Below are 27,465 nucleotides of genomic sequence, written 5' to 3' on the forward strand. Positions count from 1 at the left end.
CTCCTTTAGAATGGACTGGTTGGATCTCCTTGCAGTCCAAGGGACTCCCAACTCTCCAGACATTGCCAAATGCAGCCTGTCGTAGTACCTGGAAATAGTAGGTATGCAGGAAATATCTGCGGCATGAATAATAAAGGCAAAAAATCTCACTTGATGAGACTTACTGGTCTGCAGCCTCATTCCCCAGTCCTGACCGCTGCCCTGATAGCCTAAGGGGATGCAGGTTCGTCCGCTCTGTGCAAAGCAGAACCCAAGCTCAGGTGCTGCGGCACTGATGGCAAGACAAGCAAAGCATCTTTTCCGTCACTCACGGCTCCTCTGAGAGCCCCAGGATGAGCTCAGTGCTGAGCTCTCCCCAGGCTCTTACAGAGGCCTTCAGCTTGCCACCTCTCCCTCTGCACCCCTTTCTCTACTGCCACAGGGCCTTCCGAAGAAACCTCTGGGTTTGTGTCAAGTGGTACCCACAGATACCTCTTCTTCAGCCAGGGTTCGGTCCCCAGTCCTGTCATGAGTCCTGCTTTGGGGACATCCTTGGGGACAATGTTCAACCTATTTTTTTTGAGTCCCTGTTTTCTTCACAGTTATGTCTCTGAAAGCGTGGCTCATCTGGGACATGAACTTTGGAGGATGCTTCAGAGACAAAGAACTGTTTCTGTTTTAAATTTTTTTATTGGAGTATAGTTGATGCGTGGCAACCCACTCCAGTATTCTTGCCTGGAAAAGCCCATGGACAGAGGAACCTGGTGGGCTCCAGTCCATGGGGTCAAAAAGAGTCGGACACAAATGAGTGACTAAGCACATACGTAGTTGATTTATTGGGTTGCCCTCAAAGTTTGTAAAGATTTTTCCATGAGGTGTTATAGAAAAACCAGATGAACTTTTTGGCCAACCCTGTACAATGTTGTGTTAGTTAGTTAGCCCGCCAGACTCCTCTGTCCATGGGGATTCTCCCAGGTCAAGAATACTGGAATGGGTTGCCATTTCCTCCTCTGGGGGATATTTCCAACCCAGGAATCAAACCTGTGTTTCCTGCATTGGCAGGTGGGTTCTTTACCACTGCGCTCACAGGGAAGCTCAGATCTAACCATATCATCAGATATTTTCCACATAACAGCACACAAACCAATCAAAGATAGTCCAGAACAGATCAGAGGCTACAAATTAGGTATATAGCCCCTCATTTTTGGATTTATTTCCCATTTAAGTCGCCACGCAGCACTGAGTAGGGTTCCCTGGCCTATACGTAGGTTCTCATTAGTCATCTGTTTTATACATAGTAGTGTATATATCGGAGAAGGCAATGGCAAGCCACTCCAGTACTCTTGCCTAGAAAATCCCATGGATGGAGGAGCCTGGTAGGCTGCAGTCCGTGGGGTCGCTAAGGGTCGGACACGACTGAGTGACTTCACTTTCACTTTCACACATTGGAGAAGGAAATGGCAACCCACTCCAGTGTTCTTGCCTGGAGAATCCCAGGGATGGGGGAGCCTGGTGGGCTTCCATCTATGGGGTCACACAGAGTCAGACACGACTGAAGTGACTTAGCAGTAGCAGCAGCAGTGTATATATGTCAATCTCAACCTCCCAGTTCATTCCACCCAACTTATGTATTCTTAATCAGAAGAGTTGCCCATGTTTCCTCCAGCCTCCACTACATAACAGTTCATACAGACCCAGCTTTGTCCAGGAGAGCCCAGAGATTCTACCTAAATCTCACACCACAAAATAAAACTGCAGGAGCTCGGTAGTAGGCTTCCCAGATGGCACAATGGTAAAGAATCCACCTGCAGTGTGGGAGACCTGGGTCGGGAAAATCCCCTGGAGGAGGAAATGGCAACTCACTCAGTATTCTTGCCTGGCAGGTCCCATGGATAGAGGAGCCTGGAGGGCTACAGTCGATAGAGTCACAGAGTCACACATGACTGAGTGCACATGCAAAGCAAAGTAGGTCTGTAGCAGCCAACTCCACTCAGAGGACTATATTTTTTCTTTTAAAATTTTATTTATTTATTTTTGTCTGCGCTGGATCTTTGTTGCTGTCTGAGGACTTTCTCTAGTTGCAGAAAGTGGAGCTACTCTTCTTTGCTGTGCTCGGGCTTCTTACTGTGGAACATGGGTTCTAGAGCACAGGCTCAGTAGTTGTAGCACACGGGCTTAGTTGCCCCTTGGCATGTGGGATCTTCCCAGAACCGAGGATCGAACCCGTGTCCCCTGCATTTGCAGGTGGATTCTTTACCACTGAGCCACCAGGGAAGTTCCAGAGGACTAGTCTTAAACTTGAACACCAAGAGATAACAATGACCCATCCCTAATTGAACCCACAGGCCCCACTGCATCAATGATGTCTACCCAGTCCTTGACAAGACCAGGCAGCAACACCCACATCACACTGGAGAATTCTAGACCCACAGGAACCACAGAATCAACCAGCATCAGCAAAACCAGTACTTTAACTTCTGGAGAACAAAGGAGTCCTGAGAACATCAACCTTACCAGTGTTTCAGGAGTCACAATCACATCTCCTTCTACCATCTTTGTCCCAGAGAACACCATCAACCATCAAACAATGGCTGAAAATGAGACCAGGGGAAATTTGAGTGCCTCTATAGCTCCACCTGAGACCTCTGTTACTGAAAGAATAAACAGTTGGGGTACCACCTCTAACACCTCAAATTTGAGCACTGTTGACAGCCAGCAAGAAAGTTCTACTCAGGTCTATCCATCACACACAGCAGGGGAGCTCAGAAGTCCTGACACCACTGCTGACGGGTATAGCCCCAGCACAACTGCCCCCGGGAGCTCTGACGTCTCCAGGACATTAGATTCCAGCACCTTATCAGAAGAAATGTGGACCAGCGCAGGTACAAGTGAACCCTCAAGTGAACTCCAGCCCACCTGGGGGACAGAGACAAGTCCTACAGAGGAAACATTGACTGCTGGGACAGACCCTATCCACACCTCCCTTAATGACTGGGTGGTTTCTGAGTCCACTGAGCCAAGCACAAGCTTCACTGAAACAGCATCACCTGGAGAAACATCTTCAGACACACCCACCCTGGAAGCCACAGCTGGTCCAACCCCTGAGGAGATTACACCTTCCACTGAGATCACACGGACAGGTAACAGTGACACAAGTATCAGTCAGGATACAAAATCCCTACCTACAGGAGCCACAGCTCCAGCTGAAACAGCTACAGATTTGACTCCGGCCTTTGGTTCTACCCCTATGTCCATGTTGACAGCAGTGACCATGCTGGATCCTGGCTCAAGTGCTCCAGGAGGGACAACCCCAATATCAAGAAAGACTTCTTCCAAAATGCCTGGGAAGCCAGATTCTAAGGAGGGAACGAGCGGGGTTCTGACTGTATCCAACGCTGAGCAACACTTCTCCTCTCCTGACACCAGCCCACCAGGAGACCTCATGACCCCCACCAGCATACCTCTGTTCTTGTCCACTTCCAGTCCTGATCCTACAGGATCATGGTCCAGCCCATCTTCAGAGCACACGGTCGCCTCCTCCAAGGACACAGAGACCCCTGGGAACACAGAAAGGACAGAGCCAAACCGAGCTTTTCCTCTTTCCAGAACATCAAGTCATACAGAAACCAGTGCTGAAAGAGTCAGAGGTACTACTTCCCCTCTGGGCTACCCATCTCCCTCAGGGGAAGGGACAACAAGGAGTGTCTTCACACTTAGCACATCCCCTGATGCCACAGACTCACGCAGCATCTCCACAGTCAGCACCTTGACTTGGGAAGGGTCCTCTGGACCAGGCACCCTCAGCATAACCCAGGTTCCAAGAGTGAAAACCACATCCTCTTCCACCACCTCCATCTCAGAGAAGACCAATATCCATCCATCATTAACTGGAAATGAGACCAAGGAAACCTTCAGTGGATCTACAGCTCCACCTGAGGTCTCTGTTCCTGGAAGGGAGAGTAATTGGATGACCACCTCTGACCCTTCCCCAAATTTGAGCACCACTGATAGCAGAGAGACAAGTACTACTCAGGTCTCTCCATCACACCGAGGGAGGACACTCAGAAGCCCCCACACCATTTCTGAAAGACATATCCCAAGCACAGCTCCCCCTGAGAGCTCTGACTTCTCCAGGACTCCTGTTTCCAGCACCTCAACAGAAGCATCATGGAGCAGTGCAGGTACAGGTCAACACTTACCTGGATCCCAGCTCACCAGGTGGACAGAGACAAGTCCTGGAATAAAGATACTGACCAGTGAAACTGGTCCTGTCACCGTTTCCCCTATTACCTGGGGGGTTGCTGGCTCCACCACACCAAGGTCAAGCTCCACTGAAACAGCATCACCCAGAGAAACACCTTCAGACACACCCACCCTAGAAGCCACAACCAGACAAACCACTGAGGAGTTTACATCTCCCACTGAGATCTCTCAGACAGGCGACAGCGACACAAGGACCAGCCAGGATACACCCTACCTAACTAGTAGAGACACAGCTTCCTCTGAAACAACTACACATTTGACCCTGGCCGTCAGCAATGTCCCAGTGTCTGTGGCTACAACAGTGACCACAGTGGCTCCTGGCTCAAGTGCTCCAGCAGAGACAACCCCCCCATTAAGCAAGGTTTTTTCCAAAATACCTGAGATGTTATCTACAGGGAAGCCAGATTCTAGGGCGGGAACCAGCCAGGTTCTGACTCCGTCCAACCCTGGACATCACTTCTCCTCTCCCAACAGCACCCCTGCAGGAGACAGCATGATACCCACCAGCCCTCCTCTGCTGCTGTCCACCTCAACTCCTGGTGATACAACATCACGGATCGGCACAGCTGCAGACCATGTGGTCACCTCCCCCATGCATACAGAAACCACAGCAAAGACAGAGCCCAGCTCGGCTTTCCCTATCGTCCAAACGCCAACTGAGGCAGAAACTAGTGCCAAAAAAGTCAGAGGTACAACTTTCCCTGGGGGCCACTCATCTCCATCAGGAGAAGGGACAGCAAGGACTGTCCTCATGCTGAGTACATCCCCTGATGCCACAGACTCACCTAGCATCGCAACAGCCAGCACCTTGGTTTCGGAAGTTTCAGCTGGTCTGGCCACCCTCGGCATCACCCAGGTTCCAGGAGTGAAAACCACATCCCCTTCTACCACCTCTGTCATAGGGAAGACCAGTACTCATCCATCTATGACTGAGAAACATACCAGAGAACCTTTGACAGCACCTGTGGCTCCATCTGTGACCTCTGCTCCTGGAAGGGAGAATAATTCGGCCACCACCTCTGCCCCCTCCCCAGGCTTCAGTTCTGCTGACGGCAGGGGGACAAGCTCAATTCAGGTCTCAAAATCCTACTCAGGATGGGAGCTCAGAACACCACACATCACTTCTGAAAGACACAGGCCTAGCACAACTGCCCCTGAGAGCTCAGACATCTCCAGGACACTTGATTCCAGCACCCCAAGAGAAGCATCATGGACCAATGCAGGTACAAGTGAACCCTCAACTGAACCCCAGCCCACTTGGGAGACAGAGACAAGTTCTGCAGAGAAAACACTGACCAATGAGACAGGCCATAACAACATCTCCTATGACACCTGGGTGAATTCTGAGTCCACTGAGCCAAGTATAAGCTTCACTGAAACAACATCACCTGGAGAAACATCTTCAGACACACCCACCCTAGAAGCCACAACCAGACAAACCACTGAGGAGTTTACATCTCCCACTGAGATCTCTCAGACAGGCGACAGCGACACAAGGACCAGCCAGGATACACCCTACCTAACTAGCAGAGACACAGCTTCCTCTGAAACGATTACACATTTGACCCTTGCCGTCAGCAGTGCCCCAGTGTCCATGGCTACAGCAGTGACCACAGTGGCTCCTGGCTCAAGTGCTCCAGCAGGGACAGCCCCAACATCAAGCAAGGTTTCTTCCACAATTCCAGAAGTCTTATCTACAGGGAATCCTGATTCTGGGGAGCCAAGCAGCTGGAGTCTGACTCCATCAACCTCCAGACATCATTTTTCCCCTTCTGAAACCAGCCCTGCAGGAGGTATCATGAAAAGCACCAGTCCTCCTCTGTTGATGTCCACTTCAATTCCTGATGATACAGCATCAGGGCTCGGCACAGCTTCAGATCTTAAGTTCACCTCCCCTGTGCACACGGAGACCCCTGAGACCACAGCAAAGACAGAGCCCAGCTCGGCCTCCCCTCTGTCCAGTACACTCAGTAATGCAGAAGCAAGCACTGAAAGAGTCAGAGGTATGACTTCCTCTCTGTTTCTCTCGTCTCTCTCGGGCAGAGGGACAAACGTGTCCTCGGGCTTGGTCTCTTGATATCACAGGTTCACCCACCCTCCCCACACTCACCCCCTCGGCTTCAGAGGGATCAGCTGATCCTTGTCCCCTCAACCTTGTCAACATTTCTCAAAAGAAATCCACTTTTCTCTCTTCACCCCTTCCTCCTCAGCAAGACCAACAGCCACCTATTTATTGTTAACACTGTTTAGTTGCTAAGTCATGTCCGAATCTTTTGTGATCCCATGGACTGTACTCACCAGGCTCCTCTGTCCATGGATTCTCCAGGCAAGAATACTGGAATGGGTTGCCAGTTCCTTCTTCTTCAGATGATCTTTCTGACCCAGGGATCGAACCTGTGTCTCCTGCATTGGCAGACGGATTCTTTACCACTGAGCCTCCTGGGAAGGCCCACCTACTGGAGAGGAAACCAAGGGAAATTTTGAATCTATCCGTGTTTCAACCTAAGACCTCTACTTTCAGTTTAATGACCACCTAGGTCATCATCTATGCCCCCTACCCACAGCTTCCTCACCATGGAAACACACAGCACACATTCAACTCAGTTTTCTACCTCCCACCTAGGGAGTTAACTCAGAGACACAAGCAGTGCCTCAGTTACAAACTCCACCAGGACAGCCATTCTCACCCATCTAGGACTTCTGCTTTGCTTCTGCAGTCATGATATCCAACAATGGCACTTTTATTTATTTCACTGTATGTCTAAACAGAATCTGGCCAGAGACCAGTTTAATTTTTTATTTAATAATTTTACTTATGTATTTATTTTTTACTGTGCTGGGTCTTCGTTGCTGCAAGGGCACTTCTCTAGTTGTGGAGAGCAGACCCTACTCTCTAGTAGCAGTGCCTGGCTTTCTCATTGCTGTGGCTTCTCTCTTTGTGGAGCACAGGCTCTAGTGTGTGTGGGTTGCAGTATGTGGCTCAGTATTTGCGGGTTCGATCCCTGAGTTGGGATGATCCACTAGAGAAGAGAATGGCAACCCACTCTAGTATTCTTGCCTGGAGAATTCCACGGACAGAGGAGCCTGGTGGGCTACAGTCCATGGTATTACAAAGAGTCAGACATGACTGGGCGACTAACCATTTCATTTCAACACTTTCAAGATGACATTTTGCACCAACCACTATTTCAGCCTCTGCCTTTTCTCTCCTTGCTTCTGTGGTGGTCCCTAGACTTACTTCTCCAACAGCGACCTCCATGGAAAGGACTTCTGTTAGGGAAGCACCCGTGGCCACACTCACAGCAGAGACACAAGTGGCCCAGTCACTGTTCATTCCCTAGCTCCCACCAATGTAAAATCCACAAGGGGCTCTGAATGTGAAAGAAAGATGGGAATAAGCCACTTGCCCATTGGAACCTCATCTCCCTCTGAGACAATTACAGATTTTTCTTGGCCAAGAACAGTGTCCCAAACTCAATGTCTCCATTTCAATCAGTGGGTACTTCTAGCTCCAGCCCTCAAGCCAATTGGTTGGCACACTTTCTTTTTTAAAAATTTTATTTATTTTTTGAACTTTTAATTTTGTATTGAAAGTGAAAGTCACTCAGTCGTCTCCGACTCTTTGTGACCCCATGGAATAGTCCATGGAATTCTCCATGCCAGAATACTGGAGTGGGTAGCCATTCCTTTCTCCAGGGGGTCTTCCCAACCCAGTGATCGAACCCAGGTCTCCCACATTGCAGGTGGATTCTTTACCAGCTGAGCCACCAAGGAAACCCAAGAATACTGGAGTGGGTAGCCTATCCCTTTCCCAGAGGATCTTCCCGACCCAGGAGTCAAACCAGGGTCTCCTGCATTGCAGGCGGATTCTTTACCGACTGACTTACCAGGGAAGCCCATTTTGTATTGGTATATAGCCAACTAAAATGTTGTGATAGCTTCAGGTGAACAGTGAAGGGACTCAGCCATACATATACGTATGTCCATTCTCTCCTAAACTACCCTCCCCTCCAGGCTGCCATGTAACATTGAGCACAGTTCCCTGTGCTATGCAGTAGGTCCTTGTTAGTTATCCATTTTGTTAACATTTTTAATTTTTATTTTTTTAAAGCATTTTGTATTGGGATATAGCTGGATTAACAAACGATGTTGTGATAGTTTCAGGTGAACAGCAAAGGGACTCAGCCACACATATACATGCATCCATTCTGCCCCAAACTCCCTTCCTATCCAGGTTGCCACATAACATTGAGCAGAGTTCCATATGCTGTACAATAGCTCTTTGCTGGCTATCCGTTTTAAATATAGCAATGTGTACATGACTTTCCCAATGTCCCTAACTATCCCTTCCCCTGGCAACCATAAGTTCATTTGCTAAGTCTATGAGTCTCTTTCTGTTTTGTAAGTTCATTTGAATCATTTCTTTTTAGATTCCACCTATAAGGGATGTCATATGATATTTCAAATGGCATTATTTAATTCTTCTTAGTGACTGAGTAATATTCTTTTTCTTTCTTTACTCTCTTTCCTTTTTTTGCCATGGGTCTGGCTTGTAGGATCTTAGTTCCCCAACCAAGGATCCAGCCTGCAATCCCTGGCAGTGAAAGTAAGAATCCTAACCACTGGACCACCAGGGAATTCCCAGTTGGCACGTTTTCTGATGCATTCTATCACTTGACCCCTGGTGGGATTACACTTTCTGGGGATGGAACCAGCCCACCTCTGACTCCACAAACAATTGCAATTCACTCATCTCCTGTGCCTGGCTCTGCTGGAAGCAACTGGCTCATCTTTTAACTGGCTCATATTTTATCCTCATCTCCTTCTGTTCTCACTTACAAAGTCACAGTGACCACATTTTTCAGTAGGAGAGTCACCACAAGCATGTTAAGGGATAAAATTGAAACTAGTAAATGGGAACAGCTCAAGTTACCTTCTATGACTTCCTTATACGGAAGCACACCTCTGGTCCCCCTGGGTATTCCACCTCAGTTCCCTCAATGGAGTTGTCAGAAGGGAGAGTCTCTGCCCCTAGCATCTACCTTATTTTTATTTTATTTATTTATTTATTTGGCTGAGCTGTGTCTTAGTTGCAGCAGGCGAACTCCTGGTTACAGCATACGAACTCTTAGTTGCAGCATGTGGGATCTAGTTCCCTGAGCAGGGATTGAACCCATGCACCCCTGCACTGGGAGCTCTGAGTCTTAGCCACTGGACCACCAGAGAAACCCCCACCCCCAAAACCTCACCTTTAATCAACTAACACATCCAGCTTCAGCCTTCACATACCAGTTCTGAGAATGCCAGAACCACCAACCTCATCTCCTGTGCCCGGCTCTGCTAGAAGCAACCAGCTCCATGTTTTGTCTTCATCTCCTTCTGCTCTCACTTACAAAGTCTCTGCAGTATCTTTCACCTCCCCTTTCAGTTTCCACATATCTCATAGGGTCATTCTACTATCTATATGCAACTAGTGACACTTTTAGCATCCTTGAGCCCAGATTCAGGTCCTTCCAGCCGGAGCCTAGCTTTTTCCTCCCCAGAGGTAGAGTGTGTGTGATAATAATTATAAAAGAATGATAAAAGAAATGACAAAATGAGTAATCAAGAAATATTTTTATATGTTAACTAACCAGATATAATAACTCTAGATATTATTCTGATTTTACTTATGTGGAGTCCAAACCATAGGAGTGAAAAATTAAACAATGGTGAATTCACACATTATGAGTGATGGAAGGACTTCCCTGATTGTCCAGTAGTTGAGCCAAGGATGCAGGTTCAATCTCTGGTTTGGAAACTAAGATCCCACATGCCACAGTGTGGCCATCAATAAAGGAGAATCCAGTGTTTTTTAATTTTACTTATTCAGCTGTTTATTTTTGGCTCTGCTGGGTCTTCGTTGCTGTGTGCTGGCTTTCTCTAGTTGCAGCAAGTGGGTCTACTGTCTAGTTTCGGTGTATGGACTTCTCGTTGTGGTGGCTTCTCTTGTTGTGAAGCACAGGCTCTAGGCATGCAGGCTTCAGTAGCTGCCAGTAGTTCCTGGGAGTAGTGCTCCCAGGCTTTAGAGCACAGGCTCAGTAGTTGTGATACATGGACTTAGTTGCTCCATGGCATGTGGGAAATTCCCAGACCAGGGATCAAACTTGTGTCCCCCACATTGCATTGCAGACTCTTAACCACTGCACCACCAGGGAAGCCCTCAATATATTTTTTTAAGTGATGGAGACATACTATCACCAAATGTTTTTGCTTGAGGCCAATACATTCAGAGTCCCACTATTTTCTATAATTAAGACCCAGGTCATATTGTGGGTTTGATTTCATGCCAATAAGAGAATTATTCCTTCCAGAGTGCTTTCTCAGAGGCAGATGAGGCTCAGATACTGAGCCAGGATCTAGCAAGAACACTTCTTGTGTATGTGATCTTACTTGAATGGGAGACTGACACTTCCATCCCCTTCTCCCTCAGGCTCAGTGGCAACCACCACCATGAATCTAAGTGGCAAGGAACCTGGAGGCACTGCACAGCCAATGGGTAGCTTCACATCTCTGGAGACCATCAGCGTGGGTATGTATGATCATATTTTGGTACATAATGCTTGAGTCTTTTCTCCTGGTCTTTGGAGTAAGAGGCTTCCCTGGTGGCTGAGCAGTAAAGAATCTGCCTGCCAATGCAGGAGATGCAGGTTTGATCCCTCAGTCAGGAAGATCCTCTGGAGTAGGAAATGGCAACCCACTCCAGTATTCTTGCCTGGAGAATTCCATGGACAGAGGAGCCTAGTGGGCTACAGTCCATGGGGTCGCAAAGAGTCAGATGTGACTGACTAACAGTTTCGCTTTGAAGTAAGATAATTGATTGCCTATGTTCCAGATTCTGGTAGATAATCACAACTTTCTACTTTTGTACTCAGAGGCTATTGATACTCATTTTTAGGGAGATTTCTAATCTGACTTCTAACATTAATTGCTTCTGTTTGATAATTTATATCCACAAGAGCTAATTGCTTCCACTTAGGAATGAATATAGTGACTCTACAAGTCAGCGGACAAGTATGAAGGGCTTTCCTAAAATAGGCACTATCACTCAGGTAGATCAGGGGTTGCCATGAGCAGGAAAACATAAAAGTGAGATGCCATAGGTTTATTTTATAGATCAATTCATTGCTAAGATGGTGCAGAAAGCGAAAGAATTCTTGTCCACTGTTACAGCTTTTGATACATGGCTTGTCGTTGAGAGGAAGTATTCACTTAAAATGCTTAGAATGATGCAAAACTTCACTGAGAGTTTGTCTGGGCCATTCTTGAAAGTTTATATGTTTATCATTTTTTTTTACATCTGCTGTTTCTTTGCAGTAGCTTAATGTTTGAAATTATTTTGTGGAATTTTTTTAGTAAATATTCAAATGTGGCAAGTGTCTTTTAAATATCCCCAAGCCCATGAGTCTTTGAAAATATTTTTTATATATACAGTAACTTTATGTGTAAATATATAAGTGGTACAAGTTTAAAGGATGTTGATGTTCCATGTTTTTTTCCTGATATGATGTTCAATTGTTTACAATTCTGAGGAATTCTAATAAAAGTATAAATATATGATAATAATTTGACATGTCCCTCTGTGCTAGAAGATAAAAGGTTTCTGCTCTTTTTTGATGAGAAAAATAAAAGTGTATAAAAATATAGAGGAAGAAGGGAACTTCCTTAGGGGTACAGTGGTTAGGAATCCCTGCTAAGGCAGGGGACACAAGTTTAATCCCTGGTCTGGGAAAATTTCGCACACTGTGGAGCAATTAAGCCTGTGTGCCACAACTGCTGAAGCCCACACACCCTAGAGCTCATGCTCCACAAGAGAAGTCACTGCAGTGAAAAGCCCAGGCACCATAACTAGAGAGTAGCCCCTGCTTGCTGCAACTAGAGAATGCTTACATGCAGCAATGAAGACCCACTGTAGCCAAAAAATATTTAAATAAATAAAGAAAAAGAACAGAATAAACTCAAAGTATAAGGAAGGAAATAAAAGTTTAAAAAAGAGGATCAATATCCTCCCTTGTTTCATAGGGAATATTCAGTGAGTCAGCTCAATTCTGATTCTTAAGACAATTGAAATGGACTTATCCATATGGCTTGGCTCCATAGGAAGGACCATAATGAACATGTATGCCCTTTTGAGCACATGCCCCACCAGCCTTCAAGACTCTGTAACCAACTTTGCTAGAATCACCAAAGTAACCCCAGGTTGGGCCTTCCCTGGCAGTCCAGTGGTTAAGACTCCATGCTTCCACTGCAAGGGTCATGGGTTTGATTCCCTGTCAGGGAATTAAGATCCCACATGCTGAGCAGTGTGGCCAAAAAAAAAAAGTAATCAAAGGTTCAGTGACAGATAAATCTGAACTCAGAACCATGATATGGGTCAGCTCCATAGTCTTTCCTTCCATTGCCCTGAGTAAAAAGACAACGACAGCTAAATAGCAGCTATAATACATAGACTTGTGGGTGATCCTTATTCCTCTGCTAGCCCAAGGTCAGAGCAGACAGCCAGAAGTGACCTGACACTGAGTGTCTCCTCTGTGGATACAGACAAAACTTTACCACCTCCAGAGCCGACATTATTTCAGTCTTGGACTTCTGGTAGACCGGAAGATTCAACTACTATCAGCCTTATCAGTGTTGCAAGAGAGACCACTGGCTAGCTTCTTTTCAATGGGGCCAAAGTCTGAGTCCATCACAGGACAGGAAACCATTGAAACTACATCTCCACCTGGGGCCCTTTCTCTGACATCATTTCCTGCAGAGCTAACAATCGAGGGTGGGGACCTCACTCAGGAGGTCATCACCTCCAGCCCCAAGGGAACGAGGTCAGTTTCACCATTAATGCCTACCCCACAGAGGAGGCTTCAAAACCCCACACAGCACCCAAGCACCAGGGACTTCTCCATGGACTTCCACAGGCACAGCTGGCCACTTACATGATTTTCCTGGGGTCAATAAGACAGGAAGAACATCATCATCCTTAGCAACGGCCACAGCAACAGAATCTACCCATCATTCTTCAATTTTCACTGGAATGATTCTGGGTGCTCTATAGTCCCCTTGTTCAGATAAAAATCACTGACCTCAGCACAAGACCAGAAGCGTTAAGTCCAAGGAACATAAGCACACCTTCTCCCACTGCAACTTTTCCTGATGACCAGGAGGTGAGCACTCTGAGATTTCAGGTACAAATTCAACTCCCCAAGGATCTGAAATAACAGCCCTTCCTGTTTTGATTACTTCTCTTGAGCTGCCAAGCACACAGACTGACAATGGCTCCCCTCCAGCCTTTATGCCTGATGTCTCCACTTTGGATTTGGTCCCTAGAAGGTCTGTGTCTTCAGCGTCTATAATAGGTTCAGTTCATGTTGGAACCACAAGATCTCAAGGAGTCACTTCAGGATCCATTGATAACTCATCCATCTCATTGCTGCCATTCCCTCTGAGGACCATGACAGATGGGGTCACGTTGCCTCAGACAGTCAGTAGCACCGAAGTGTCCATCACCAGAGATCTTGTGCTCACCAGTGGAGAGCCAGAGCAGAGCTCCGTGCTCTCTCCTACCATGACTTCTATATCTTCGAGACAGAAGTCCACAGTTTCAGTGACTCTTCCTGGAGAGATCACATCTCCTGTGAGAATCCTAACCCTCAATTCCAGTGCGCAGGGACATAGCCTAGGGGCTCCTATATTGGAGATGACAGATCCATCCATCTCTAGAAGTGAAGTACAGACAACTTTGACCACACAACTGACCACAGAAATAGCATCAATCTCTTCCATCTCCCTGGAGACAATCAAGGAGTTCTCTCACTTTTCTGGACAACTGAAGACCACAGAGCTTGTGGGCACAAGCACGGAATCTGGGATCAAGAAATCTCCAATTTTGATCAGTAGTTCGCATGATAGACTGGCCATTTCCAAGACCACCCCAGGCACAGAGATGAATCATTTGACAGAAGAAGCAGTGACCACTCATCAGGCTATCAGTTCTGGTTCTGAGCCATGTTCCTCTGCCCTTGCACACTCAGTGTCTCACAAGACCATTTCTTCAGTGGTCACTACATCCACTGTGGAGACCACCAACCTGACTCAGACATTTTCCACTCATCCTTTGTCTACCAGGACTCAGGAAGAACATGTTTCCACTGAAACCTCTGGGCCTAGGGAGACCTGCTCAGCCCTAGAGAGAAGCACGATCCCTTCTCAGGTGTATGGTGCTGCTACTACTGATGTCACCAGGACTGGGTTCACATCTCTGGACAGAATATGTAGCCCAGGCCCTACTCGGTCCTTGGGGATATCCAATGTCGTCAAAGAAACCAATGCCAATAGTTCTACCTCCTCTTCCAACAGTTCTACAATGGAATCTTTACATATTAGCTTTACATCATCAACAGGTCCCACTAGGATGAAGCCTGGGGATGCAGTTGTTCTGGACAAAACAATCACAGATTTCTGGGAAAGGATACCCTTGGATATGACTAAGATGACTGCTCCTGTGAGCAGAGGTCCAGGGACACTATCATGGGGAAGCTTTTTCTCTAAAGAAGAAACCAAATTTCTCTTTTCCCCAGTCTCCTTTCCCAGCTTCATCTTACCTTCCTCCAGTTCCGCTGAAGCACGGGAAGCCACAGTCCTCATGTCACTTCCTCCTGCTTCAGAACTGACACCAGTCACATTATCCACAAACATTCAGTCTCAGAAAACCAACACTTTCCCAGGTATTTGATCCCCAGAAGATTACTGCTGGTCCCTGAGCACTGCTACAGGAGAGGACAGGACCCCTGGGATGACCACTGTGGACATCACCACTTCAGTGGCTAAAGATGAACCACCGAAGGTCCCCATATCTGGCATAGCTGAGACTACACTTAGCAAGGAGAGCTCCTCTGGTGCAGAGTTCAGATCTGCTCCAGTCCTTGACAATTCCACCCCATTTACAAGTAAGAACCCTGAATTCCTTTGCTTTGGAGTTCTAAGCTTTTGTGGATGTGACTGAATGGGAGAAGATGGCTGTCAGGGATCTGCTTTAATACCTCCTAAGCAGAATCTCGGAGAAGGCAATGCAAGCCACTCCAATACTATTGCCTAGAAAATCCCATGGATGGAGGAGCCTGGTGGGCTGCAGTCCATGGGGTCGCTAAGGATCGGACACAACTGAGCGACTTCACTTTCACTTTTCACTTTCACACATTGGAGAAGGAAATGGCAACCCACTCCAGTGTTCTTGCCTGGAGAATCCCAGGGACGGGGGGGAGCCTGGTGGGCTTCCGTCTATGGGGTCGCACAGAGTCGGACACAACTGAAGTGACTTAGCAGCAGCAGCAGGCAGAATCTTGAAGAAGGAAATGGAAACCCACTCCAGTATTCTTGCCTGGAGAATCCCAGGGCTGGGAGTCTGGTGGGCTGCCGTCTATGGGGTTGCACAGAGTTGGACACGGCTGAAGCGACTTAGCAGCAGCAGCAGCAGCAGCAGGCAGAACCTACCTTTAAAAATATTTATGTATTTAGCTGTGTTGGGTCTTAGTAGCAGCATGTGGGATCTTCATTGAGTCATGCGGGATTTTTCATTTCAGTGCACAGACTTGCTATCAAATACCATATAATATCACTTACATGTGGAACCTAAAATACAACACAAATGAGCATACCTGTGAAACAGGATCAAACTTAAAGTCATAGAGAACAGACTATGGTTGCCAAGTGGGCCAGAGCTGGGGAGGGAAGGATTGAGAGTTTGGGATTAGCAGATACAAACTACAGTATATAGGATGGATAAACAACAAGGTCCTACTGTATAGCACAGAAAACTATATTCAATATCCTGTGATAAAGCATAATGGAAAAGAATATGAAGAGGAATATATAATATGTGTAACTGAATGACTTTGCTGTATAATAGAAATTAATACAACACTGTAAATCGAACATACTTCAATAATTTTTTTAAAAAAGGAAAATATTATGTTCTTTTTTTGTCAGAAAATTATTTTCTTGAAACCAATCAGATGAGAAGTTCCCACAATTAACAAAAAGCTTTTCATCCCTTATGACCATCTTGAGGGTTTGATTTAATATAAGATTTAATGTAAAGGAGACAGTTATTCTTTAAATCCCTTCTGAGAGATAAATGAGGGCATTGCTAATCCAGTGTCTAGTGAGAACGGTCTTCACAGATCCATATTCTTAGGGAATCAAAGGTAACACCTCTGTCTTCTACTTCAGGGCCAGGTGAGTCTGTGGCCACTGTCACCAGGGAGCCAAGTCAAGGAGAACATGGAGGTACCACTTGGCCAACCAGTAATCCTGCATCTCTTATGACTACGATCAGTGTGGGTAAGTAGGAGCACCATCTGTATCTCCTTTTATAATTTTATTTATTTTTGGATGTGCTGGGTCTTTGTTGACACACGGGCTTTTCTGGAGTTGTGGAGAACAGGAGCTACTCTCTACTTGCAATACAGGGAATTCTCACTGAGGTGGCTTCTCTTGTTGCAGAACATGGGCTCTGGAGTGTGAGGGCTTCAGAAGTTGTGGCTCACAGGCTCAGTTACTCCAAGGATGTGGAATCCTCCCAGACCAGGGATCAAACCCACGCCTCTTGCACTGGGAGGTGGATTCTCATCCACTGAGCCACCAGGGAAGCCCATCATCCCTATTTCCTTCAAGGCTATCCCATTTGGGTCCTTTCCCCTCATCTCTGGGGTCAAAAGTTTATTGTTTAAGGAAGTAAAATGACAAGGTTTGAAATAGATTTCTTTGGCTTTTTGCCCCTCTGAGGATGTTGATTGTTTTTTTCCTAGAGATTGTATTCATGGAACACGTTTATTGCTTCACCCTAGTTATTTGTATTGTTCTTAATAGTAGCCAATCAATTCAGCAACAGAAAATGTCACAGGGCCAGTTGTCTGCCCACTTTCTGTTTCTAAATCAGAGATCATCACTGGAATCTTGTGTTGATAGGGAGGACACAGACATCCTTAAGGCAATATAGGTTTCTTTTGTTACAGTAGAAGAAGGATCATGGTCCTTGGCCATGCTAACATAGTGAGAATAATCTGAAAAAGTAGTCCCCAGGAAGAGTGCTCTTAGAAGGTTGAGCTTTTCTCACCCCTGTGGCAGTTACATGTCCTTCTCCTCAAGGATGGGAAAAGGGTTCAGGGAGACAGATGAATTTGAAAGAGGTTGAAAGTAAAGAAAAAGAATTCTGTAGCCCTTCTAGTCTCTTGCTTCATAAATAGAAATCTTTATGTGGCCTTTCAGTTAACTAAGATTCCAGACATCTAGAGGCGGCTGCAAGTTGTAAGTTGAAACTGGTTCAGCAAGAGCAGGCACCAAGGAGAAAAGTAAAAACAGAGTAGGGAAAGTCTCTAGCAGGGGTAGAGGCCAGATTCATCACGCCCTTCCTTGTACAGAGTCTTTCTTTTTAGGGTATGCAGTACACTGGGTTCCAGGTAACAGTTTCTCCTGAGCAGACAACAGAGGTCAAAGCCCTCACCCCGCTTACCCTAACCCCAACCCACTTTGATCCATCTTTGGGATGGTCAGTATGTTCCCTGGTGTCCAGACTCTGGAAGTGTGGTAGGAAAGGGTCAACATTGTCTTTTCTAGAGAAGAAGGAAATATTTTGAATTGAAATCACAGGAAGGAACAAACTATACTGTCAACCAGGAGGACACCCTTTCTGTACCGTTTGCATATCTCCTACCAACTCACTTTCTAATCACAGGTATGTCCACAAGAAGCCCAGAAATGGCTACAGCCTTGAAAATCATAAGCTCCCAGGAGCCCAGCATCAGCCCAGAGACCAGGTACACTCTGGAAAATTCTCAGAAGACTTCAACAGCAGCTGTCCCTATGGTGACCACTGTGGAACCAGGCACTCTTCGGTCCATGGCCACAGGGAGTGGCCGCATCAGCCTCCCTCACTCACCCACAGGATTCATGACAGCAGCCAAGTCACCAGCAAGAGAGACAACAACTACAGACTGGGTCTCAGCCTCCCTACCTGAGGACTGGACCAACACTCACCTTGGGACTCCAGAAGGGACCAACAAGTCACCGGGCACAGTGTCCTCTATCCCCCTAGGGTCAGTTCCTAAAGTCACGATAGGGACTAGTCCACCAAGCAGCCCAACTCAGATTCCAAGGACAACTGGAATGAATTTCTTCTCTACATGGCTTGACTCCAATACAGGGACCACAGTGGACACACATGTCTCTCTGAGCACAGCTTCCACTAGTCCTAAAGACTCTGAAGCCATCCCAGGCTCTGTGACAACCCAGACAGTAACCATGAGCTCAAAGGCAAATAAAACTGAATTTATAACCAAGACAAAGGTTGGCCCCACAGTCATTCCTTCCACTGTCCTGAGTAAAAAGACAATAACAGATGAACAGCAGGTAAGCATATCCATGAGTGAAGCTTACTCATCTGCTAGCCCGAGGTCAGAGCAGACAACTGGGAGGGACCTGACTCTTGGTGGATCTCCTGGGACAATAGACACGTTGCCTAAAACCTCCATAGAACCAACCATATTAGCAACTCTGACCTCTGAAAGCCAAGCCATAACCAGCCTCACTAATGCCTCAGAAGGAAAAACAACCTCTTCATCATCTGTCACATTCCCCTCAAAGGGGTCTAAGATGCTGGCAGCCATTACAAGTGTAGTGACCAGTGATGTTGCCTCTAATCTTGGGCAACTATCACAGACCTCATCTCTTGCAGCAGTGAGCACCATGGATGTAACCACAGCCCTCACTCCAAGTATCATCACCACCATGGAAAGCAACTCAGTCCTGACTACCATGCCAAACCCAAAGGAGAGTGTGAGCACCATGGACAGCACCCTGGCCACAGAGACCAGCACATCTGCTCTTGAGCACCCACTCATGTGGTCATCCACAGCTTCACCAGCCCCATCGTTTGGTCCCTGGGCCATCACAAACATGACTTCAAGCTTGGAAGCCACAGGTTCTCCTACAGCAATTTCTGCAATGGGTACAATTTCATCCTTACCATCAAGCACTGAGTCAGGCTCTGAGGCTACCCCCCATGACCTTGTGACTGTCGTCAGAACCAGCCTAACCATCCCATCCTCCTATGCTTCAGCTGAAAAGACAGAGGCCAGCACAAGTATAAGAACATCGAGTCCTTTAGACAAAACTGCATCTGTGCCCATCTCAACTTCTGTTGTTGAGAGGATGAGCACCTCATTTGCTGACATTTTAAGCACCAGTTGGACTCCCAGCAGAAGACAAACGGAAGCCATGCATGTCTCAATGGCTTCTACGGACCATCCAGATACAAAGATTATCTCCAAGGTCCTCCCATCCACTCCTCTGCCTGATTTTCTGTCCACTCTTGACTGGGTTACCAGGAGTTCTGTGTCATCAGTCATAACCACTACCTCAGCTCATCAAGGGGTCGCAACTCCTCCCAAACTCCCTTTGGAGAACAAGAGCAGCACAACTACCTCTCAGCCAGAAATCTCCATAGGGGACATTACAAGTAGGGTCACTCCTGCCACAGTAGTAAGTAGCCCTAAAGTCACTTTATCGGAGAGGTCAGATCTTGCTATCAAGGAAGCAGAGAAGAGTTCTACCCAGCTTTCCACCACAGCTGCTGCAGATCCAGGGCATGTATCTATACCAGAAGCAACAACTCTGGGTTTAATCTCACACACAGTAGGAATGCCATCTCCAACTCCCCAGAAGAATGAAATAAGGACTTCTACAATGGAGGCAAGTGTTTCCACCTGGACAGTGAAAAAACAAAGCTCAAACACATCTCTGATCCCCAAGGTCTCTTTTGCCTCAGGAGGGACTATCAAGGAGGTTGCTGATTCCCTGGGCTCCTTAAGCATCACGAATCTACTGGGCATAAACGTGGAAACTGGGACAACTTCATCTCCAATTTGGAAAAACAGCCCATCTGAGAGAAGAGCAACTTCTGAACCTACCACTGACAAAGAGGTAATTCACCCGTCTACAAACACAGTAGATACAACAGTATGGCCCTCGAGTTCTGAGCATGACCTTCATTCCACTGTCCCCACTCACTCAGAGTCATCCATGGGCACATACCTAATGGACACTACCTCCATTATGGGGAATACCATGGTTTCAGCACCAGCAACCACCTGGCCAGAATCCACAGGGGCTGGAAGAAAGCTTGATAACCCTCTGACCACTGAACTGAGGGAGTCCAATACCTACATGGATACCAACTCAACCACAGAGATCGGCACTGTCCATTCCCCAAGTCATTTTGCTACTACTGGGGGGTCCAGGACAGAAGTCACTACCTCTGACAGAATTTTCAGCCCAGATCTAACTCAGTCCACAAGGTCATCAGACATCATCAGGCCCTCTACCTTCCCTGACATGATGGAATCTGAAAGAAGGACCATCACCATGCAAACAAGTCTTTCTAGTGCTACATCACTAGGTATACCTACCTTGGACACATTAGCCACAGCTTCCTCATCAGGGACTCACTTGACTGTGACTCAGGGATTTCCACAATCAAAGATGATCACTGTAATGAGCCAAGGTCCTGAAGGTGTATCACGGACAAATCCTCCTTCTGTGGAAGAAACCACCTCTTTGTCTTCTGTGACACCTGTCTCTGCCACAACCTCATCCTCTCATGTTATGTTGACATTACAAGGGCAAAGTACCTCCTCTCCTCTACCTGTGACCTCACAACTCTTGTCTGAGAACTCTGGCTTGGGGAAGACCACAGACACATTGAGGCCCAGCCTGGAACCTGATGCCAGTTTGCCACCAGATTTGAGCAGCAGCTCACTTGAGATGCCAGTCACCACAGAAACAAAAGCAATGTATCCTTCTACAAACACAGCAATGACACATGTAGGGACTACCAGTTCTGGACATGAATCACACTCTCCTGTCCTGCCCCCCACACAGCCATCCAAAGCTACATCTTCAGTGGTTACCTCCTCTACCATGGGGGACATAACTGCTTTCACATCAATGTCTGGCTCATCTGAGACTATAAAGATTGAGAGACAGTCAGTGTCCTCTCTGAATACTGGGTTTAGGGAGACAAATATGTACCAGAAGAACATCTCTGCTACAGAAATAAGCACTGCCATTTCTAATGTGTCTACAAATGATGCTACTACTGAGGTCACCAGGACACAAGCTACCTCATCTAGCAGGATATCCGTTCCAAGTCCTTCTCACTTCGAATCTTTTCCAAACACACCTACAAAAAGCAGAACCAGCCCCTCTACATCCATGTTCATGACAGAATCTTCAGAAATGACCATCACCACCCTAACAGCTCCTCCAAGCTTGACAACACAAAGTACCCTGACCTTGAACACATCAACTCTGGCCTCCAGGGAAGGAATCCACTTAGCTGTGACTCAGAAATTTCCACAATCAGAGATGACCACTGTCATGAGCAAAGGTCCTGAAGATATGTCTTGGACAAGCCCTGCCTCCATGGGTGAGACCAACTCTCCATCTTCCCCAGCACCCATTTTTGCCACAACCTCACCTTCTGCACCTTTCATGTTACAAGGGAATAGTACCTTCTCTCCTGTCTCCACAACCTCAGTTCTCACCTCTGACTTGGGAAAAACCACAGAAGTTTTGGGCAAAAACTTGGAATCTGTGACCAGTACACCTGAAAGTGTGAACAACATTTCACAGGAGATACTAACCTCTTCAGAAGCCACCAGGGATACAGAAACAACTCATTCTTCAAGAATCACAGCAGTAATTGATATGGGGATCAACAGTTCAGCACACAAATCACAATTCACAGTCCCAGCCAACACAGAGTCACCCAAAGCCACATCTGCAATGGCTATCTCTTCTACCATAAGAGACACCAGTGTCTCCATATCAACTCCAGACTCTTCCAAAACTGTACAGATTGAAACACAGCCAACATCCTCCTTGAGCGCTGGACTGAGGGATACAAGCACCCAGCAGGAGGAAAGTTTAAGCAGAGAACCTTCCAAAAACACAGCAGTAACCAATATGAGGACCACCAATGATGAACACGAATCACGTTCCTTTGTCTCAACTGGCTCAGAACCATCCAAAACTGTATTCCCAATGAATACAGCCATCGCCATAGGGAAAACCACAGTTTTCACCCCAATGTCTAGCTTCTCTCAGACTCTAAGAATTGAAGCTGAGACAAGTTCCTCCTTGATATTTGAAATGAGGGAAACCAGCACTTCCAAGAAAACCAGCTCATCCACAGAGAAAACTACTGTCCTTCCTGATATGAACACTGGTTCTGTTACTGAGGTGACAAGGATGGAAGACATCTCCTCTAGTGATGTGCTCAGTCTAAGCCCTGCCATTTCTACTGTGTCACCAGTAATCCCGACAGAAGCTATCACAAGACTTTCTACTTTCCCCACAGTGACAGAATCAACAGATATACCTGTCACCATTATAAAAGGTCCTCCTGCAGCTACATCACCCAGTACCCTTGATAAGGACACATCAAACACAACACCCATGGTGGGGACCCACACAGCTGTGACTCAGGGACTTCTACACACAGGGATGATGACTCCCATAAGCACAGGTGCTGAAGAGATGTCTTGGACAAGCCCTGCCTCTGTGGAAGAAACCAGCTCTCCATCTTCCCCAGTGACTTCATCTGCAATGACATCACCCTCCCCTGAGTCTCCCACATTACCAGGGAGGAGCCCCTCCTCTCCTACCCCTGTGACTTCACTTTTCACCCATGGTCTGGTGAAGACCACAGACACATTGGGTACTGGCTTGGGACCTGTGACCAGTTCACCTTCAATTGAGATCAGCTCCACCACAGAGATACTGTCCACTTCTGGAGCCTCCACAAGTACAGAGGCGATTCAGCCTTCCAAAATCACAGCTGAGACCCATGGGGCCAATACAAGTTCTGGATGTGAAGCTCATTCCTCTACCCCAGCTGACTCAGAGCCATCTGATGTCACATCTCAAATTGTTACTCCTTCCAGCTCTAGAGAGAACCCTGTTTCCATACCAGTGTCTAACTCTACTGAAACTACGATGATTGAGACAGACTCCACATCCTCTCTGAGCCCGGAACTTAGGGGGACCAGCGCCATCCAGCAGAATAGTTCAACCACAGAGAAAATCACTCTTCTTCCCAAAGTGCCCAATGATACGACTACTGAGCTCTCTAAGACACAACCCATCTCCTCCACTATCACATCCAGCCCTGGCCCCACTCAGTCCACCATGTCACCAGACACTCCTAAAGGCATCATCACCAGCATCTCTACCTCACCTGTGACCAGAGAATCTGCAGAAATGACCATCACCAGCCAGACAGGTCCCTCTAAGGCTACATCACAGGGCACACTTACCTTGAACATAGTGACCGAAGCCTCTGGGGCAGGGACTCACCCAGCTGTGACGCAGAGCTTTACACACTCAGAGATGAGCACTCTCCTGAGCAGGGGTTCCCAGGATGTGTCTTGGACAAGCCCTGCCTCTGTGGAAGAAACCAGCTCTCCATCTTACCCAGTGACTTCATCTGCAATGACATCACCCTCCCCTGAGTCTCCCACATTACCAGGGAGGAGCCCCTCCTCTCCTACCCCTGTGACTTCACTTTTCACCCATGATCTGGTGAAGACCACAGACACATTGAGTACTGGCTCAGGACCTGTGACCTTTTCACCTCCAATTGAGATCAGCTCCACCACAGAGATACTGTCCACTTCTGAGGCCTCCACAAGTACAGAGGCAATTCAGCCTTCCAAAATCACAGCTGAGACCCATGGGGCCAATACAAGTTCTGGACGTGAAGCTCATTCCTCTACCCCAGCTGACTCAGAGCCATCCAACATCATGTCTCCAACTGTTCCTCTTTCCACCTCTAGAGAGACTAATGTTTCCACACCAATGCCTCACTCTACTGAAACTACAGTGATTGAGACAGACCCCACATCCTCTCTGAGCCCTGAGTTTAGAGAGACCAGCACCATCCTGCAGAAGAGTTCTACCACAGAGGAAATCACTCTTCTTTCCAAAGTGCCCAATGATACCACTACTGAGCTCTCTAAGACACAACCCATTCTCTACACCAGCACATCCAGCCCTGGCCCCACTCAGTCCACCATGTCACCAGACACTCCTAAAGGCATCATCACCAACCTCTCTACCTCCCCCATGACCACGGAATCTGCAGAAATGACCATCACCACCCAGACAGGTCTACCTGAGGCCACATCACAGGGCACACTTACCTTGAACACAGTGACCGAAGCCTCTGGGGCAGGGACTCACCCAGCTGTGATGCAGAGCTTTACACACTCAGAGATGAGCACTCTCATGAGCAGGGGTTCCCAGGATGTGTCTTGGACAAGCCCTGCCTCTGTGGAAGAAACCAGCTCTCCATCTTCCCCAGTGACTTTGTCTGCCGTGACATCACCCTCCCCTGAGTCTCCCACATTACCAGGGAGGAGCCCCTCCTCTCCTACCCCTGTGATTTCACTTTTCACCCATGGTATGGTGAAGACCACAGACTCATTGGGTACTGGCTTGGGACCTGTGACCAGTTCACCTTCGATTGAGATCAGCTCCACCACAGAGATACTGTCCACTTCTGGAGCCTCCACAAGTACAGAGGCGATTCAGCCTTCCAAAAGCACAGCTGAGACCCATGGGGCCAATACAAGTTCTGGACGTGAAGCCCATTCCTCTACCCAATCTGACTCAGAGCCATCCGATGTCACATCTCCAGTCATTACTCCTTCCAGCTCTAGAGAGAACCCTGTTTCCACACCAGTGTCTCGCTCTACTGAAACTACGATGATTGAGACACACCCCACATCCTCTCTGAGCCCGGAACTTAGGGAGACCAGCGCCATCCAGCAGAACAGTTCAACCACAGAGGAAATCACTCTTCTTTCCAAAGTGCCCAATGGTACGACTACTGAGCTCTCTAAGACACAACCCATCTCCTACACCAGCACATCCAGCCCTGGCCCCACTCAGTCCACCATGTCACCAGACACTCCTAAAGGCATCATCACCAGCCTCTCTACCTCCCCCGTGACCACAGAATCTGCAGAAATGACCATCGCCACCCAGATAGGTCCCTCTGAGGCTACATCACAGGGCACACTTACCTTGAACACAGTGACCGAAGCCTCTGGGGCAGGGACTCACCCAGCTGTGACGCAGAGCTTTACACACTCAGAGATGAGCACTCTCCTGAGCAGGGGTCCCCAGGATGTGTCTTGGACAAGCCCTGCCTCTGTGGAAGAAACCAGCTCTCCATCTTACCCAGTGACTTCATCTGCAATGACATCACCCTCCCCTGAGTCTCCCACATTACCAGGGAGGAGCCCCTCCTCTCCTACCCCTGTGACTTCACTTTTCACCCATGATCTGGTGAAGACCACAGACACATTGGGTACTGGCTTGGGACCTGTGACCAGTTCACCTTCGATTGAGATCAGCTCCACCACAGAGATACTGTCCACTTCTGGAGTCTCCACAAGTACAGAGGCGATTCAGCCTTCCAAAATCACAGCTGAGACCCATGGGGCCAATACAAGTTCTGGACGTGAAGCTCATTCCTCTACCCCAGCTGACTCAGAGCCATCCACACAGGGCACACTTACCTTGGACACATCAACCAGCTCTCCATATTCCTCAGTGCCTTCACTTGCCATGACGTCACCCTCCCCTCAGTCCCCCATAGTACCAGGGAGGAGCCCCTCCTCTCCCACCCCTGCTACCTCACTTCTCACCAGGGGTCTCATGAAGACCACGGAGAAATTGAGCACCGCATTCAAACCAGTGACCACTTTACCTCCACCTTTGAGTAGTCCTACCATGGAGACTCATTCCACTTCTGAATTCTCCACAGATACAGTGAAAGTTCTTCCTTCCATACACACCACAGTGACCACTGAGGGTTCCAGAAGTTCTGGCCATGTACTTAGTTCCCCTGGCTCAATTTTCTCTGAGTCTTCCAGGATCACATATCCTGCTTCTTCCATGGATGGGACCACTTTTTCCACATCAAAGCCTTCCTCCTTTGAGACCACAACATTTGAGACCAAGAAACTTTCCCACCTGACACCTGGACTGCAGGAGACAAGCACAACCCTGGGTTTCAGCTCCAGCACACTCACGAACACACCTGCATCGGCTCTGTCCACTCATGGTTTGAAGAGTCCCAAGACAGATGTTACCTCTTCTGTGACATCATTAGCCCCAGTTCAGTCTCTGTCTACACAGGATACTGACATTCCAGCGAAAACAGTCACACACTTTTATACTTCTCCCTCAGTAATAGGGTCTGCTGGCATAACTCTCCCAGAATCCAGTCTTTCTATGCCTGTATCAGCAACTACTCATCACCTGCACACAGATATGCTGTCTTCAGCTGAGACCATTCTTGCTAACACACTGACATCTCCTGTGTCAGAGGCCACGGCTTCCTTTGCCACATCTGGAGTTCCAGATGCCATCTCAGCTACCTCCTCAGATGGTCCATTTTCTAGGACAGAATCAGACCCCAAGGAGGATACCAGGTTCACCACTGCAGATGGTCTACCTTCTTCAGCTTCAACACCATTCACCTCTTCAACCTTACATACCACTGATCCTTCAATGAGCTACCTTTCCCATTGGATTACTTCCTCCCCAGCCACCCCAAGCACAGTAGACACCAACCTTGACACAGAAAGCAGAAGGACTAGTGAATTACCCTTGGTTATGACCAGTACTCTGCAGCCTTGGACCCAGTCATACAGGACATCTTTGCCACCCATTATGGACACTAGAATGACAGGGAGTGTTGGTTTTGGAACAGTGACAAGTTCTTTTCAAGTTATTCCACACTCAACAAAGTCAACAAGTAAGGACCCACAGCTCCTACATTCTCATTATTTGAGGCTTGGCTTCTTTCCTGAGAGGTAAAAAAGAAGTTGGGCTTCCCTGGTGGCTCAGATGGTAAAGAATCTGCCTGCAATGTGGGAGACCCAGGTTCAATTCCTGGGTCAGGAAGATACCCTAGAGAAGGAAATGGCATTAAATAAGAGTCTGATTGAGTGTTGATGTTTAGTTGCTAAATCATGTCTAACTTTTTTGTGATCCCATGAACTGTAGCCCACTAGGCTCCTCTGTCCATGGGATTTCCCAGGCAAGAATACTCAAGTGGGT

General features: G+C 47.5%; 1 protein-coding gene across 1 annotated transcript in view; it reads left to right on the forward strand.

Moving 5' to 3' along the window:
* Positions 1-27,465, forward strand: part of MUC16 (mucin 16, cell surface associated) — a 122,554-nt gene that overhangs the window by 9,963 nt on the left and 85,126 nt on the right. Inside the window, exons 2-5 of the mRNA XM_088839034.1 lie at positions 2,325-6,245; positions 10,715-10,813; positions 16,504-16,614; positions 18,008-27,160. Of these exons, the coding sequence (XP_088695160.1) occupies positions 2,325-6,245; positions 10,715-10,813; positions 16,504-16,614; positions 18,008-27,160 (13,284 nt within the window). The remainder of the gene's footprint in view (positions 1-2,324; positions 6,246-10,714; positions 10,814-16,503; positions 16,615-18,007; positions 27,161-27,465) is intronic.

Source organism: Moschus berezovskii, chromosome 8, assembly GCF_049115385.1.
Source record: "Moschus berezovskii isolate FMDL1 chromosome 8, NW_MosBer_1.0, whole genome shotgun sequence".
In the NCBI taxonomy this organism is placed as follows: Eukaryota; Metazoa; Chordata; class Mammalia; order Artiodactyla; family Moschidae; genus Moschus; species Moschus berezovskii.